The sequence below is a fragment of the Musca autumnalis genome, unplaced genomic scaffold (genome assembly GCF_047663935.1).
Source record: "Musca autumnalis isolate F117 unplaced genomic scaffold, ASM4766393v1 scaffold_5, whole genome shotgun sequence".
NCBI classification, from domain to species: Eukaryota; Metazoa; Arthropoda; class Insecta; order Diptera; family Muscidae; genus Musca; species Musca autumnalis.
The window spans coordinates 131,124,575-131,140,748 of record NW_027412088.1 but is presented as its reverse complement, the minus strand read 5'-3'; the positions used below and the strand labels follow the sequence as shown (position 1 = coordinate 131,140,748).

Genomic DNA, 16,174 nt, shown 5'->3' with positions numbered 1-16,174 from the left:
ATATATACAACTTAAAAGATATGGTATTTCTGTACATTAACATCACATGCGGAAAAAATGATTTTTATAAATACGGGATTTGCACGTATTTTAAAATGCATATAAAGTAAAATGGGTTATTTGACCACTATTTCCATTTCAGAAGCCTTGAGATATAACCTCAGCAACCCAATTATCTTCTTCAATGTGAAAGCTTTAATACGAATGTCAATAAAGCGAAATCTGTCTATTTTATTGGGAGATTTAAGCAAAATAAAGGAAGTATTCCTATCGATTATTCCAATATTTTCTACTACATAATGCACGTGAAAAAATATTTTTTCTAACAAAAAATTATTTTTTGACCAAAATATGTGTTTATTTTGGCTGTAACATCGAAACTATAATACCAATTTTGTTTTTCAAAATAGTCAGGCTTAATCCCATAGTCATTGTTTTAATATTTTATTAAAACAACTTTAATTTATTAGTGAGAAAAAATTGGCGATGTTTACCAAGGGGTAAGGCAGGGAAGACTATAGTTTCAGATCTCGCCACAGATCTTCATCAGTTCCCTTGTTTCTTGTTTTTCAACAAGAAACTTTTTATACACAAGTGTCAATTGCCCGCTCAAATAGATACGTGTGCAAAGAAACACTCTGATCGAGAATTTCTTTGGCACCACCTAAACTCGAGCAACTTCACTTGCAAACAAAGCCAAATCTCTCCCACTGCTATGCTTTCGTCGATTCTCGACGAAAAAACACATAACTAATTTGTTGGTATTGCATACTACAATAATTCAATAATTTATCAATTTTATGTACATTTCGCGAATACGGAGTAACATTTTACATGTATTATGCAATCTACTCGCTGAAGTCACTTCGAGAGAAGTTTTTATAATATTTTCTTTCTTAAAGGCGAAGTGAAACCGCCATTACTTTTGTCCGCAACAACCAAAAATTGGCTCGCGAGCAGATTCGTACTAGGAAATTTTTTCTTAACCTATATACCAAAAATCTTTTATGTAGCGCAAAAAAATATCCTGTTTTTAAATGGAATATGAAATAATTGACAATATTTGTGATATACCCTTTTTAGCCTAAAGACTGAAGGTATAACAATAATATAATTTTTATTTTTTCCTCGTATTTTCTTCGCATTTATTGCGAATAACAAGAATATTATAGCTCCGACCTTCGCGCCATAGGTTTCAGTTAAAACGGTCAAGGTTAGTTACAAAACCATATGTATTTGGAATGACGATTTTTTCTTTATGTACTCGTATGTACCAAAAATCATTGATATAGCATTAAAAATTTTTTGGATTTTTTTGAAATGGAAAACTAGATTTTAAAATTTTGCCTCATTTGAGATATGTAGGCCCCTCACTATCATGCAGAGAGTTGCAATTCGCTCGATTTTACTCGCTAGTGAAAAATACTCGCGAGTGGGAGTACCTCGATTGGAAAAATAAAATATTTTTTCCCCGACTTTTGTTTTCGTGTGTGTGTTTAGTACCCAGCACAATGTTCGATGCCAAAGATGCCATTTAATCATGGGTGCAACTGATCTGGCATGTCATCTTTTTAGCATCTTCATCTATGAATATTATATGAACGTGGACCCCAAAAGATGCTGTTCATATTTGGATCCAAAGCATATATTTTTCACCAATGCTTTGGCATGTCATCTCCGACAACATCAAGCTTTTGTAAATAACTAATCTTATGTATTTAGAAAAATTTGTATAAATAAAAACGCAAAATTTATCTCTATTGGATCGATGGAATAGGTTCAAATGCTGATGAAAAGATCGGATCTTTCAGGACTATCTTTGCATTGGTTCAAATGCTGATGAAAAGATCGAATCTTTCAGGACTACCTTTGCATTGGTTCAAATGCTAATGAAAACATCGGATCTTTCACGACTTCGATTGAACCAGTGCAAAAGATTCCATGACATCACATCATCGCATGGAACCCCTTCCTTCAAATGTTGCTGGGTAGTTTTGTGTACAGAATGGCAAGGGTGATTTTCCGCGTATTTGTTTTTGTTTCGTTTGCAGCAGTGGATTGCAAAGAAAACAACGATATGACAAAAACCAAAAATTTTACTCCCTTCGGGTACATGACAAGTGTGTAAAAAACCTTAGGTCAATACTCAAAATCTTTAACTTTTACTTTACAAATGAATGAATTTTATGTAATATGTATACGCTCCACCAATTTATAAGTTTTAGTTAAGTTTGTTTTTTTGAGTCCATCTATGCATTTCCGTCCATTCGTCTGTGGTAATCACTCTAGCATCCAGAAAAAATGAGATAGGACGTTGAAATAAAGATTCGTCCTTTGTCTGTACGCAGGTCAAGTTCGAAGCCCCCAATACAACGGTACCACCATTTCAGATTTCATGTATTTTTACGTAGCTATATTTTCAGACCGAATTAGCTAGCTATAATTTTCAATTTACGATTTGGAGTGGTCAAAATTCTTCTCCACCAAAAATTGTGGATGACGTTTTGGTGTAGCCCCAATATAAAAGTACAGCCCGATTACAGGTATTTTGGAAGTTATTATCTAAATTTTTGGTTTAATTGGCTGTAATTTGGCATTAAGGATTCCCAGTGCTCAAAAAACTTTTCCATTAAAAATTGTGGACATTAGCCCATGATTTGTTATAAGCCCCATATACAGGAATCGCCAAATTTCGGGTGTTTTTAAATTTGTATCTACATTTCTGGCCTACCTTGGCTGTAATTTAGCATTTTAGATTCGTAGTGATCAAACGTCTCCACCAAAAGTTGTGGGTCCACGTTTTGGAATAACCCCACCAAACGGATGTCATTTGGCAAACATTCGGAACCTAGGACCATGTTTTGGTATGGCCCCATTTAACGGTACCACCGATTTCAGTTTTCAGTACCGCCCGATTTGAGGTATATTGACGTTTAGGATTTCGTAACTAGGATTTCCAGCCACCTTGTGGATATTGGCACTTTCGTAACTGAAATAAGACTAATTATTCCATATTAGTTCAGAATATTTAATGGTGGAGGGAAAATATTCAAAATCATTATTTTTTTAAAAAAATATTTATTGACAATTTTATATATAACCGGGTTTAACAAACCGTCTGGGTTTCAGATGCCAATTCCTTTGCGTATACGTCAAATTAATCCTAATTAAGAAGGTTAATCCTGCAAAAACTATAATATAAACATGGCCTAATACTTCATCAAATTGAAGAGGATTGGAATGGAAAATCAAAACAGTGTTGATCTTTATCATGCATGAAAAACTCACACATACATACATTCTCAAACATACTATGACAGTGCCGTTATTTATTAGAATTTTTAAATTTAAATTTAGCTTTTTGCAGAATTGTATGAATTGTCTCAATTCATATTTGGAAAATTATATATTTATCAATTTTGGCGCAAATAACAAGTCAAGCCGATTTATATAATTGTTTTTAGGCACAACCCCAAAAAATTGTTTCATCGATTAGGCAATAAATGTGGACTGTAGAACGTTTTGTATATGTAAGGTTTTTGGATCAAAAAGAATAAATTAGAAATTGAGTCTTCAAAAAAATTATTATGTATATATTTTTTTGGGTTTCCCAAAAAATTTAAGATCGTGATTAAATGCCCAAGATATAACTATTTTATTTGAAATTATAATATTCTCTACTTTTACAAACAATTAGTTGGCTACCTGTACGTACATAAATAATTATGGCAAACTTATAAAGATACATAATAAAACTTTGAAAAGCAAATACGTAAATATATAGTATATCAAAAAAAAGGTCGAATGACTTAATTTTTGGACGTCTGCAACTGTCGTCTAGATTATTGGCCGGATGCCAAAGAGCAAATCTCTTAACGAATGTAAAACATGTATTTACGCAAATATTTCCTCAAATTTGCATACTACATATGTATGTATGTAATTATATGTATGTGTATACTACTACACTGTATAGGACCACTACTCTAAAACACACGAGTACGTGTGTGAACCGTGAGAGAGACCAATATAAAAGAAATGTGAAAGCAAATTTCAAAATACATCAGCTGTCTTCAAATAAGCTAATGAATGAGAAGAAAAAAAACCCAACATATGGAAAGCAAAACAAAACAGAAAATAACGAGAAATTTTGGTTCTTCTCTCCAAAGGACATGCGCAAAATCAAAAAAGAAATTTTGTATCGTTGTGATTTGTTTATATATTCTGTGTTATCTTTGCATTCAGAAAAGTGTTAAACATATGTTTTTCAAGATTTGGTCATAGCCGTTGGTTGGCCTATATTTGCATGTCAACAGCTGGCAACGGTGCTAGTCACTAGTCACTTTCAAACTATTGCATGTCTGGCGCTATTTTTACCTATCAGCTGGGCGGCGTTACGTACACTTTTATGTGAAATAATGAATCATGGTAAAAAATACAGACAAACACAGCGCTGTCAATGACATTTGAAGACGTAGTGTTTTGTTGCATTTTGTTGTTTTTTTTTTAATTAAAAAAAGTCATCTACCGGTCAAGTCAGAGCACCATGCCAATAACAAATCGTTTCGTGCCTTGTAAAGTGGACACATTATTTCCGGTTTGATTGTATTTGTATGATCGCGTGCATTTTAAACATATTACAAAGCGCACTCGAATTCTTTGCAAGTTATTTTCCCCAAATGAAATTCTAATAAAAATTTCTTTTTTTTATTTGTAGATTATTTTTACAGTGACATCTATTCTGCAGCCAACGAAAAAAATTGTGGTGCATTAAACAAACAAAAAACGAGGTCAACAAACTGACTGCGTGCATTAAGGCGCAGGGTTTGTTGCATGAATACCTGGACATATCGTTGGCTTAATAAAAATTAACGTTATTTTATTTCACATCAAAAATATTTTGAGCGGTGTAGAGAAGAAAAGTGTAAACACGTCATAATTTTGGATTAATTTCATTTTTATAAAAGCTGAAGTCATTTTTTGGTATTAAACAAAAATGGCTGAAGCTGAAGGAGGATCGGAGCAGGATGATGTTTCATTCTTGAGAACGGTGAGTATGATTTGCATTATATATTTATTTATTATTATTTATTTATTTTGTTCGGTTACACCTGAACAACAAGATAGAAATCTTATAAGTTACAGTTACCGGATTATTATGGTGAAATATATATCCTTCTTAAACTAAGTACAATTTTTGCTTTTAATGCAAATTATCCAAAATATAAAAAATGAGGTGCAAAGCACTATAAAATGATTTTTGGAACATTAATGATTAAGACAATTACAAAATATATGAATAATAAAAAAGAATATGAAACCATGACACATTATTCAGAAAAGAAGTTTTTAAGTTTAGTTTTGAAGGCTAATACGTTGTATTTGACTTGGCAGAGAATTCCAGTGACGAATTGTACCAATAAAAAATGCCAATCTTATACCCGACTTCGCCGTCTCAGTGGTACAATCTTCCTAGCTCTATTTGATCTAGCGAACTGCAGTCTGTCAAACAGGTATTTCGGCTTTGTTTGGCTATTACGTTATGTAGAAAAATTAAAGCTTTCATATTAAGGAAAGAGTTGAAACTTATACCATACAAGCTTTTAGTAAAAGAACACTCATGTTCGAATCTGCCGATGCCGTAAACATAACGTATGATATTGTTATATGCCACATTTAGTTTAAGATTTCTCGTAGCGTCAGAGTTAGCAAACAGCTCAGAGCCATATGTCAGTTCGGGTACCAAATATGTTTTCGCCAAAAGTTCTCGTATGTGCTGTGGAGTGAATGAATGAGTTAGCCATAAGGAATGTAATTCGGCATATGTTTGTCCAACCACGAAAATAATATGATTGGTCCAGCTAAGTGAGGAATTGAAAACTACTCCCAGATTTTTGGCAGTAGGAACAACATCAGTTTTCTATTGATTCAGTAGTATGTCGACGTTTTCTAAGGATACATTTTTATTTTTATGAATAGTGATACATTTGGGCTTATTAGGATTTAAGAGAAGGCTATTTGCTTTGGCCCACTTGCAAATACTACGAGGTCCTCATTTAGTTTGTGATTACACTGACCAACATCTTTTAAAGACCTACTGATGTAAATTTGTACATCATCAGCGTACATGTAAACATTGCTACACGCAGAAAAATTTATGTTGGAAATATGTTTGGATCCAAACAAATATATGTTTGGGACCGGTTGCAAACAAATATATGTTTGGATCCAAACATAATATGTTTGGGTCCAAACAAATATATGTTTGCAACATTTTGTAACATATCTCAATTTGATATGTTTGGGTAAAACATATTTTTTATGTTAGAACATTTTTTTCATGGGTGGAGAGAGGATGTTTGTCAACGAGAGTAATAACAGTGCTCTCGCGGCTGAGTTGTGTGTATTGTATAATAGAAGACGTAGAAGCAAAGGAGGGGGCTTTGGTGGCATGTATGCGTCAAACTCGTGTGTTTCTTGTTTTGTTGTTGTTAACGAAGAAGAAGAAATGATATGAATTATATTTTTTTTTTCTTTCTTCAGTGTTTTAGTTGCCTTTGTAGAGTCAAGACGGTAAAATGAGTGAATAAATCAGTGTTTTGTGTTTTCTTAAAGAAATTGTGCTTTTTAGTAAATTAAATGCCCAATACATTTTATAATTGAATCGGAAAGTTGAATGGAATTATTTTATTGCACAAGGAAGAAATTGCATTTAATATTGGTAATTACATACATACTTATGTATATTTGAAATATGGCATATCCATATTTATTTATTACATTACATAATCATTTGATTCTAGATGCCGATTCCCCGCTGATGATTTCAACTATGAGGACAATTTGTTTTATTTCACAACTAAGGAGAAGCGTTCAACTACGTTTCTATATATTTTTCCTTTTTAAAAGTGTGACTATTTACAAATTATTTCAATCAGTTTTTCTTTTATTAAAGTGTGTTATGTATTTCTTTGGAATTTTGTATGTACCTATGTGTTTGTTGTTCTTTTGCCTTTCAATAAAAAACCACAACATTTGTGTGTATACGATAGAGGTAGCCAGTGAGTTCTTACTGAGAGCAAGTGAGCACACATTTTAAAGTGTTTTACATTGAATTTTACGCTCCCTTGCTCTCAGTAAGCGCCCACTGGTGCATGTGTTTTTTTTGTGCCTTTTGGGTTTGTATTTTTTTGCACCCAAACATATAAAATGTTTGCACCCAAACATATAAAATGTTTGCACCCAAACATATAAAATGTTTGCACCCAAACATATAAAATGTTTGCACCCAAACATATAAAATGTTTGCACCCAAACATAAAATTGTTTCTACCCAAACATATCTTTGTTTGCACCCAAACATATATATCTTTGCACCCAAACATAAATATCTTTGCACCCAAACATATATATGTTTGCACCCAAACATATATTTGTTTCCACCCAAACATATATTTGTTTGCAGACCCAAACATATATTATGTTTGGGACTGTTGCAAACATATGTATGTTTGCTGCAAAATATGTTTGGGACATATGTTAGAGAGGCCGTTTTTTTTGCGTGTATAAACTAGCTGCTGGGGAAGGTCATTAGCATACAGTGTAAAGAGAAGTGGGCCTAGTATGGACTCTTGTGGTACTCCCTTATTAATACTCAAAGGTTGAGATTTATTACATCCTGAGTAAACAGATTGTGTTCGATCAGAAAGGTAGGACTTTATGAGGTTTGTCGACGAATTTGAAAAGTTAAAAAATCTTCGCATTTTTAAACACAGGTTGTTATGATGATTTACATTTTCCTTGCAGCAATTGGAGGTTATCGGTGAGAGGCAAGGGGTTATCATATGCTTTACCTCACTCTCCATCAAACTGACAATTTCCTCAATTGCCTAATGTAGATATAACATAACTCCAGGTCGCACAGGTGCCGTGGCATAACTCACAAAATTTTTGGGATCTATGTTCGACCCTTCTTAGCTGACAAAACTCCCTGCAGAACGGTAATATCATTTTTTAGTAGCCATTGATAGAAACTTACATGCGTATATTGATGATAACTTGAGAAGTGCTAAAACCGACGCAAAAGAATTAAAAAATCGACCGATTTTTAAAAATGATATTTTCACAATTTAAGAAACTTGAAATGTGTAGTAATTTATGCAACTACTATATAGCCATAGTCTGGTAAAACTTCTCCGTACTGCTGCACTATTTCGCACTTAAGCCTTCTCAAATGTAGAATTCAGCTTCAATTCTAACTTCTTCCCTAAAATTTACAACGGTTCTTTACCACATCAATAGAAAATAATTGTAAATTTCGACATTATGAAAAATATATACATATTTCGAAATTAAGAAAAAATCATTGGGAGTTATGACCATACCTCTTGAGATAATGGCCCAAAAGTTCAAGAAAACCCTCCAGGCTCCAACTAAAATGGCTGATGAACACGATACCTTACGAATTTAGTATCTGATTTGTCCGAAACTTTACACATCGTAATCGAATCTATATCGGACAACACCTTCGTTAGCTTCGTAACGCCCTCAAAAACGAAATATTCGCTTAAGTGCAGTTTAAGGCCTTTTCCAGGATTATTTTGAAATTGTAATCGACGGTATTGCTTGTGATTCTGATTACAAAGCTATATTTTTTTCGTGAGCTAGTCCATGTTTCTTAACTTAATGACCCAAAAGCTCAAAAAATTCTTCGGTGAAATTTTAATAGCGGATGGTAATTGTAGTCTTCACAGCAGCATTATATTTTTGCTAGGTGTCAAAAAATATGCTATTTTATTCTTTTTTTTATTTATTCTTTACTCATCGTAATCGAATCTGTATCGGACAACACCTTCGTTAACTTCGTAACGCCCTCAAAAAAGAAATATTCGCTTAAGTGCAGTTTAAGGCCTTTTCCAGGATTGTTTTGAAATTGTAATCGACGGTATTGCTTGTGATTCTGATTACAAAGCTATATTTTTTTCGTGAGCTAGACCATGTTTCTTAACTTAATGACCCAAAAGCTCAAAAAATTCTTCGGTGAAATTTTAATAGCGGGTGGTAATTGTAGTCTTCACAGCAGCATTATATTTGTGCTAGGTGTCAGAAAAATATTCAATTTTATTCTGTATACACTTTGTTGATTGGGTCTGTGGAATAATTAGGATGACTGTTAATGATACCGACTCCATTAACGCCTAAAAACTTAGGCTATAAACTTCCAAAACTTCGTTTCATAAGTCATGTATAATTTATTGGTTATGACCATCTGTTGGTCTATTCTGTAACTTTTAACAACTTTCGATATTGTTTATTTTTTGTTTTTGTTTTTTTTTTTTTTTGTTTTGTTTTATAAAAACAATAAAACAAACAAATGAAATTGTTGTAAAATAAATAATGAGTAAAGTTGTTAAAAAGTTTGAGAATATGAATTTTAAATAGTTACCATTAATAGCTCTCTTTATAGCGATTTCGTTAAATATCAAAATTTTTGAAATGGATATAGAATTGTCAATTACAAAAAATAATAAATATCACTGCTCGCAAAAATGGAGATCAAAGATTACAGACGAACAAAAACACATTCCTGCTCACATATCCGAAGATTTCAGTTTCATAGTGGACGTATAAGGGTTCGACACAGCCAAACTTAACGTGTTCCTTTTCTCCTTTCAAATTACAAAAAAATAAACAGAACTATATTTGTTAATTTTTTGTATGAATATACTTAATTCTCAATTTACGATTTCAATGGAAAACAGTTATTGTATTATGTTTATTTTTACCAAAGGTACATCCATACGAATAAATAACATTCATCATTCGCCGCATACTTTTAAATTTTAAAATAATTATACATATTCTTGGTGCTTTCACACTCACCCAATTGCAATTGTTTATACATAAATCTTTAGTTCACTTAAAGTTACAAATAATAAAGCTCATTTTTTGTTGTATGTACTTTGGAAGAATCTGATTTCACAATAAAATGATCAAGCGGTGGTTACGATGCTAATCATAATCGTGAAGTCCCTCAATAAAATTATATATGAAATCACAGCATTTGTGGTTACAACAAAAACAAATTACACATGCAGGCAAATTAAAAAAAAATCAATATAAATCGATTAAACACAACAAAGCGAACATATGTATGTATGTACGATTGTACACAGAATCGAAAGAAACACTTCATTTAACATATTTGAAACAATATATAATACAGCGGTATTATGCGGTTCGCACTACCATTGCCCAAAGGACAAACGAATAGCAGCTGTTCATGTTACATAGTTTCACTGCCCAAAATTGTTAACAGTTCTATTATTATCGGCCACAGGATAATTCCATAATACTGAATGCCTACTAAATAAAAGTGTATACGAGTATGGTCGAACATTGTCGACTTCGGTGGACACCGATGGTCAAAGGCCCTTTGTTGATTGTTGCCAGCATAACATTGAAAGAAAACTTATAATTCAAATTAGTGTTAAAGTATATTATATTGAATTTCATAAATAAATATGTTATTTGGGAATAATACCACTATAAACTTCCTGGGGCTAGAACAAAACTCATACCACATTGCATTGAACACCAGCAAAACATTTCAAGCCACGAAGCTTTTAATTGAATTATGAAATTTTTGACAAATTTAACCGTAAATATATTCATTAAAGGCCCCAAACCCTTTGCCTCATTTACAGCTGGTGATGTCTAATCGTGTTTAATTTACTATATGAATAAAATAATTTTTTGTAGTTTTTCATTCAAATGACAATAACAGTTACAAATGTGGCTTTTACTGCGGGATAAAATAGTGTTAACTCTTTCAAGCGTTTAGTCATAAAATTTAAATTTTGTTCACCATTATGCTCAATGGACATGTAAACACAATAACATCGGCCGTTTTTTTTTGTGAACGAGAACAACGAATGCAGAAAATTATCGCCATTACAGGAGTTTATTAAATATTTCGAGGGTGTAAAGATATGTACATAAATCTTTGCACGTATTAATAAGAATAAGTTAACCACACTTCCATGGGTCAATCTGGCTATGTGTGTCCGTCCGTCTGTCCAACTAAACCTTGTAATCACGCTACAGGTAGCAATTTTGATCGGATCGTCACGGATTGGGTGTTGATGGGGGTCCCGGAGGTGAAGAAGCTTATTGATTTTGGTGATGGTCGGATAATACTTAGGGGTCGAAATGGGCAAAAAACTTATGTGGATAAAAAGACAACGTTTTTTTTTTCCAAAGCGAATTTCTCAGCTTCTGTATGGGGTATACCAAAAGCAAAACCAGACAATGAAAGTAGAAAATAGCACCTTTCTAATGATGTAAAGCAACGATGATCAAGCAACGAAGATATCACAATAGTCGCAAATAAAACCCAAATTTTCATTTTTGCGATTTTAATTATAATGACGAATATCACAGCTTCGGCTGGGGACTTTCCAAAAGCAAATCCTGACTATGAATGTAGAAGATTCCATCTTTACAATGAAGCAAACTAGGTCGCGTAGGTCGCCAAATAACGGAGATATTGCAATAGTCGGTAATACATCCCATTTATCCATTTTTTTGGAAATCACGCTACAGGTCTCACGAAATTTTGAGGGTTATTGGGGGTCTCACAGTGGAAGAAGCTTATTGATTTTGGTGATGGTCGGATAATATTTAGGGATCGTAATGGGCAAAAAACTTATTTGGATAAAAAGACAACGTTTTTTCCAAAGCGAATATCTCAGCTTCTATAAGGAGTATACCAAAAGCAAAATATCACTTTTCTAATGATGTAAAGTAGGTTCTCGTGGGTTATCAAACAACGAAGATATCACAATAGTCGCAAATAAAATCCAACTTTTCATGTTTGCGATTTTAATTATAATGACGAATATCACAGTTTTGGTTGGAGACTTTCCAAAAGCACAGTCTGACTATAAAAGTAGAAGATTCCATCTTTACAGGTCGCAATTTTGATCGGATCGTCACGAAATTTCGAGGGTTAATGGAGGTCTCACAGAGGAAGAATCCTATTGATTTTGGTCGGATAATATTTAGGGGTCGGAATGGGCAAAAAATTTATTTGGAGAAAAAGTCAACATTTTATTCCAAAGCAAATATCTAAGCGTCTATAAGGATACTAGCAAAGTGCCCGCTACTTCGTATGCGTTAAATATATAAAACAAATGAACAATATATAATATAGAATGGTGGAAACATTTTGTGTACTAATATGTACCACTTTAGTTCGATTTTTGTCACGCCTACACATCAAGAGCAATCCACATTTTTTGAGATATTTTAATTGAGGTTCTCAGCGCAAATACGGCCTAACCCAACAACCGCCATCCTTATTTCTAGCTCTATCTGTTCCCCCAATTATAGAACTATTTAGTACTTTACATGTAAATATATACATACGAACCTCCTCCTATTATTTCAAAATTCCCATTACACAATAACAAATTGTACCAAATCCTGTGCCATTTACAACTTTTTACGTATATTTATGGCACATATTTCTTAAATCAGACGTTATAAGCAAATGATAACAATAATCTTAATTCCAAATCTCACGAATCCAGATCTATCCGTTCATCCAATACAAAATTGTACCATACATGGAACCATTTCGTACCCCTAAGTGTACCTAATTCCACATTTTAGGATTCGAGCGCTATAATTTCACCTAAATCCTAATTGTACAAAATGTAGTACTTTTTGTAAGCATAAGTACGCATTTCTAAAACTAAGTACGCATTTCCAAAACTAACCCCAACAATAATATTAACTCCAAAATTCAAGATTCCAGCTCTAACCGTTCGCTCAAATCCAAGTTGTAGCATATCTCAATCCTACACTCCAACAGTAATATTAATTCCAAATTTCTTGATTCCAGCTCTACCCGTTCGCTCAAATCCAAGTTGTACCAAATTTAGTACCGTTTAGTACTTTTCGTACATATAAGTACGAATTTCCAAAACTTCATCAAACCTACACCCCAACAGTAATCTTAATTCCAAACTTCAAGATTACAGCTCTAGCCGTTTGCTCAAATCCAAATTGTACCAAATTTAGTACTTTTCGCACTCATAAGTACGAATTTCAAAAACTACTTCTATATCTCAATCCTACACTCCAACAATAATCTTAATTCCAAATTTCTTGATTCCAACTCTATCCGTTAGCTCAAATCCAAATTGTACCAAATTTAGTACTATTTAGTACTTTTCCTACCCATAACTAAAAATTTCCAAAATTTTATCAATCCTACAATTCAACAGGTATTTTAAATTCAAAATTGGGGATGGCAGCTACATCAGATCACCAAAATCCAAATTGTACCCAATTTAGTATCATTTAGTACTTTTCGTACCCATAAGTACAAATTTTCAAAACTACCTCAGTGTTATGTTCAAACGATAACTCAAATCCAAATTTGGTTCCATTTAGGTCTATTCGTATCCATAGTACGAATTTCTAAACCTACCTCTATCAACACTTCAACATCAATTTTAATTCCGAATTTCACGATTCCAAATGTATCCTATCACTGAAATCCAAATTGTACCAAATTTAGTACTATTTAGTACTTTTCCTACCCATAACTACAAATTTCCAAAACTTTATCAATCCTACACTCAAACAGTACTCCTTATTCCAAATCTCGGGTTTCCAGCTATATCCGTTCACCCAAATGCAAACTGTACCAAATTTGGTACCATTTAGTACTTTCGTACCCATGTACGCAGTACGAATTTCTACAACTACCTCAATCCTACACGCCAACAGTAATCTTAATTCCAAATTTCAGGATTACAGCTGCATCCGATCACAGTAATCCAAATTGTACCAAATTTGATACCATTTACTACTTTTCGTATCCAAAGTAAGTACTTCCAAACCTTCCTCTTTCAACACTCCATCAGTAATCGTAATTCCGAATTTCAAGATTCCAAATGTATCCAATCACATAAATTAAAATTTGGTACCATTTAGTACTTTTCGTACCCATAAAACTAAAAATTTCAAAAACTTCATCAATCCTACACACCAACAGTAATCCTTATTCCGAATCTCTGGATTCCAGTTCACCGTTCACCCAAATCCAAATTGTAACAGATTTGGTACCATTTAGTACTTTTCGTACACATAAGCACAAATTTTCAAAACTACCTCAGTGCTATGTTCAAACAATAAGCTTAATTCCGAATTTCAGAATTCCAGATACATCCGATAACTCAAATCCAAATTTGGTACCATTTAGTACTATTCGTATCCAAAGTACGAATTTCCAAACCTACCTCTATCAACACTCCAACAACAATTTTAATTCCGAATTTCACGATTCCAAATGTATCCCATCCTTGAAATCTAAATTGTACCAAATTTAGTACTATTTAGTACTTTTCCTACCCATAACTAAAAATTTCCAAAACGTTATCTATCCACACTCCAATAGTACTCCTTATTCCAAATCTCGGAATTTCAGCTATATCCGTTCACCCAAATCCAAATTGTACCAAATTTGGTACTATTTAGTGCTATTCGTACCCAAGAGTACCAATATCCACAACTACCTCAATCCTACACGCGAACAGTAATCTTAATTCCAAATTTCAGAATTACAGCTGCATCAGATCACCGTATTCCAAATTGTACCAAATTTAGTACCATTTAGTACTTTTTGTTCCCATAGGTCCGAATTTCCAGACCTACTTCTATCCAACACTCCAAAAGTAATCTTACTTTCGAATTTCAGGATTCCAAATGTATCTGATCACCCAAATCCAAACTGTACAAAATTTGGTACCATTTAGTACTTTTCGTTGCCATAAGTACGAATTTCCAAAAGTATCCCAATCCCACACTCCAATAGTAATCTTAATTCCAAATTTCACTATTCCAGCTCTATCCGATCACTTAAATTCATATTGTACCAAATTTGGTACCATTTAGTACTTTTCGTACCCAAAAGTACGAATTTCCAAAATACCTCTATCCTACACCCCGACTGTTATCCTAATTCTAAATTTCAGGATTCCAGCTGCATCCGTTCCCCCAAATCCAAATTGTACCTTATTTGGTACTATTTAGTACCTTTCGTACCCATATATACGAATTTCGAAAACTACCTCCATATCTCAAACCTACACTCCAACAGTAATAGTAATTCCAAATTTCAGAATTCCAACTTTATCGGTTCGCCCTAATTCAAATTGTACCAAATTTAGTACCATTTAGTACTATTCGTACACATGAGTGCACATTTTCAAAACCACCTCCTTGTATCAACTCATCTTTCTAACATTGATTTGCATTCCAAATTTCAAGATTTTAGCTCTATCCGTTCACGTAATACCAAATAGTACTAAATTTAGTAACTTTTAGTACTTTTCGTACACTTATAGTTCGAATTTCCAAAAACCATTTGGTACACCTTTCTAACTCACCATCAGTGAACCTCATTCCAAATTTCAGAATTCTAGCTCTTCGCGTTTGCCTAATACAAAGGGTACCATATTTAGTACCTTTTAGTACTTTTAGTACAGTTCTAGTTCGAATTTCCAAAAATCCAGCCTTATCTGACACCTTCGGACCAAGAGTGACCCTCACCCAAAATTTCAAGATTCTAGCTTTAGCCGTTTAGTCTGGGCGTTGATTATCAGTCAGTCAGTCAGTCAGTCAGTGAGTCAGTGAATCAGTGAGTCAGTGAATCAGTGAGTCAGTGAGTCATCATTACTGAACTCTTTTATAAGTATAGATATAGAAAGCAAAACCAAGGAAAGTAGAAAATATCACCTTTACAACGATGTAACGTAGGTTGTCGTAGGTGGTCAAACAACGAAGATATCGCAATAGTCGCTAATAGAACCCAATTTTTCATTTTTGCGATTTTAATAATATGACGAATACCACACCTTTGGTTCGGGACCATCTAAAAGCAAAGCCTGACTAAAAATATAGAAAATCCCATCTTTAAAATTGGCGTAGGTGGTCAAATAATAGAGATATCGCAATAGTCGGTAATACATCCCTTTTTCCACTTTTTCTGCAATCACACTACAGGTCGGAATTTTGATTGGATCATCACGAAGCTTTCTCATAGAGATAGAAGCATATTGTTGTTGGTGATGTCGATAGTAGTTAAATATAAAATTAAATA

The 16,174-nt window shown here is 33.3% G+C and overlaps 1 protein-coding gene across 12 annotated transcripts in view; it reads left to right on the top strand.

The window, feature by feature from the left end:
* The window catches only part of RyR (Ryanodine receptor), a 177,148-nt gene that overhangs the window by 35,785 nt on the left and 125,189 nt on the right, over window positions 1–16,174 (top strand). For all 12 annotated transcript variants that reach the window (XM_073992185.1, XM_073992188.1, XM_073992183.1 and 9 more), the window contains exon 2: window positions 4,718–5,050. In XM_073992185.1, the coding sequence (XP_073848286.1) occupies window positions 4,997–5,050 (54 nt within the window). In that variant the 5' untranslated portion in view covers window positions 4,718–4,996. The remainder of the gene's footprint in view (window positions 1–4,717; window positions 5,051–16,174) is intronic.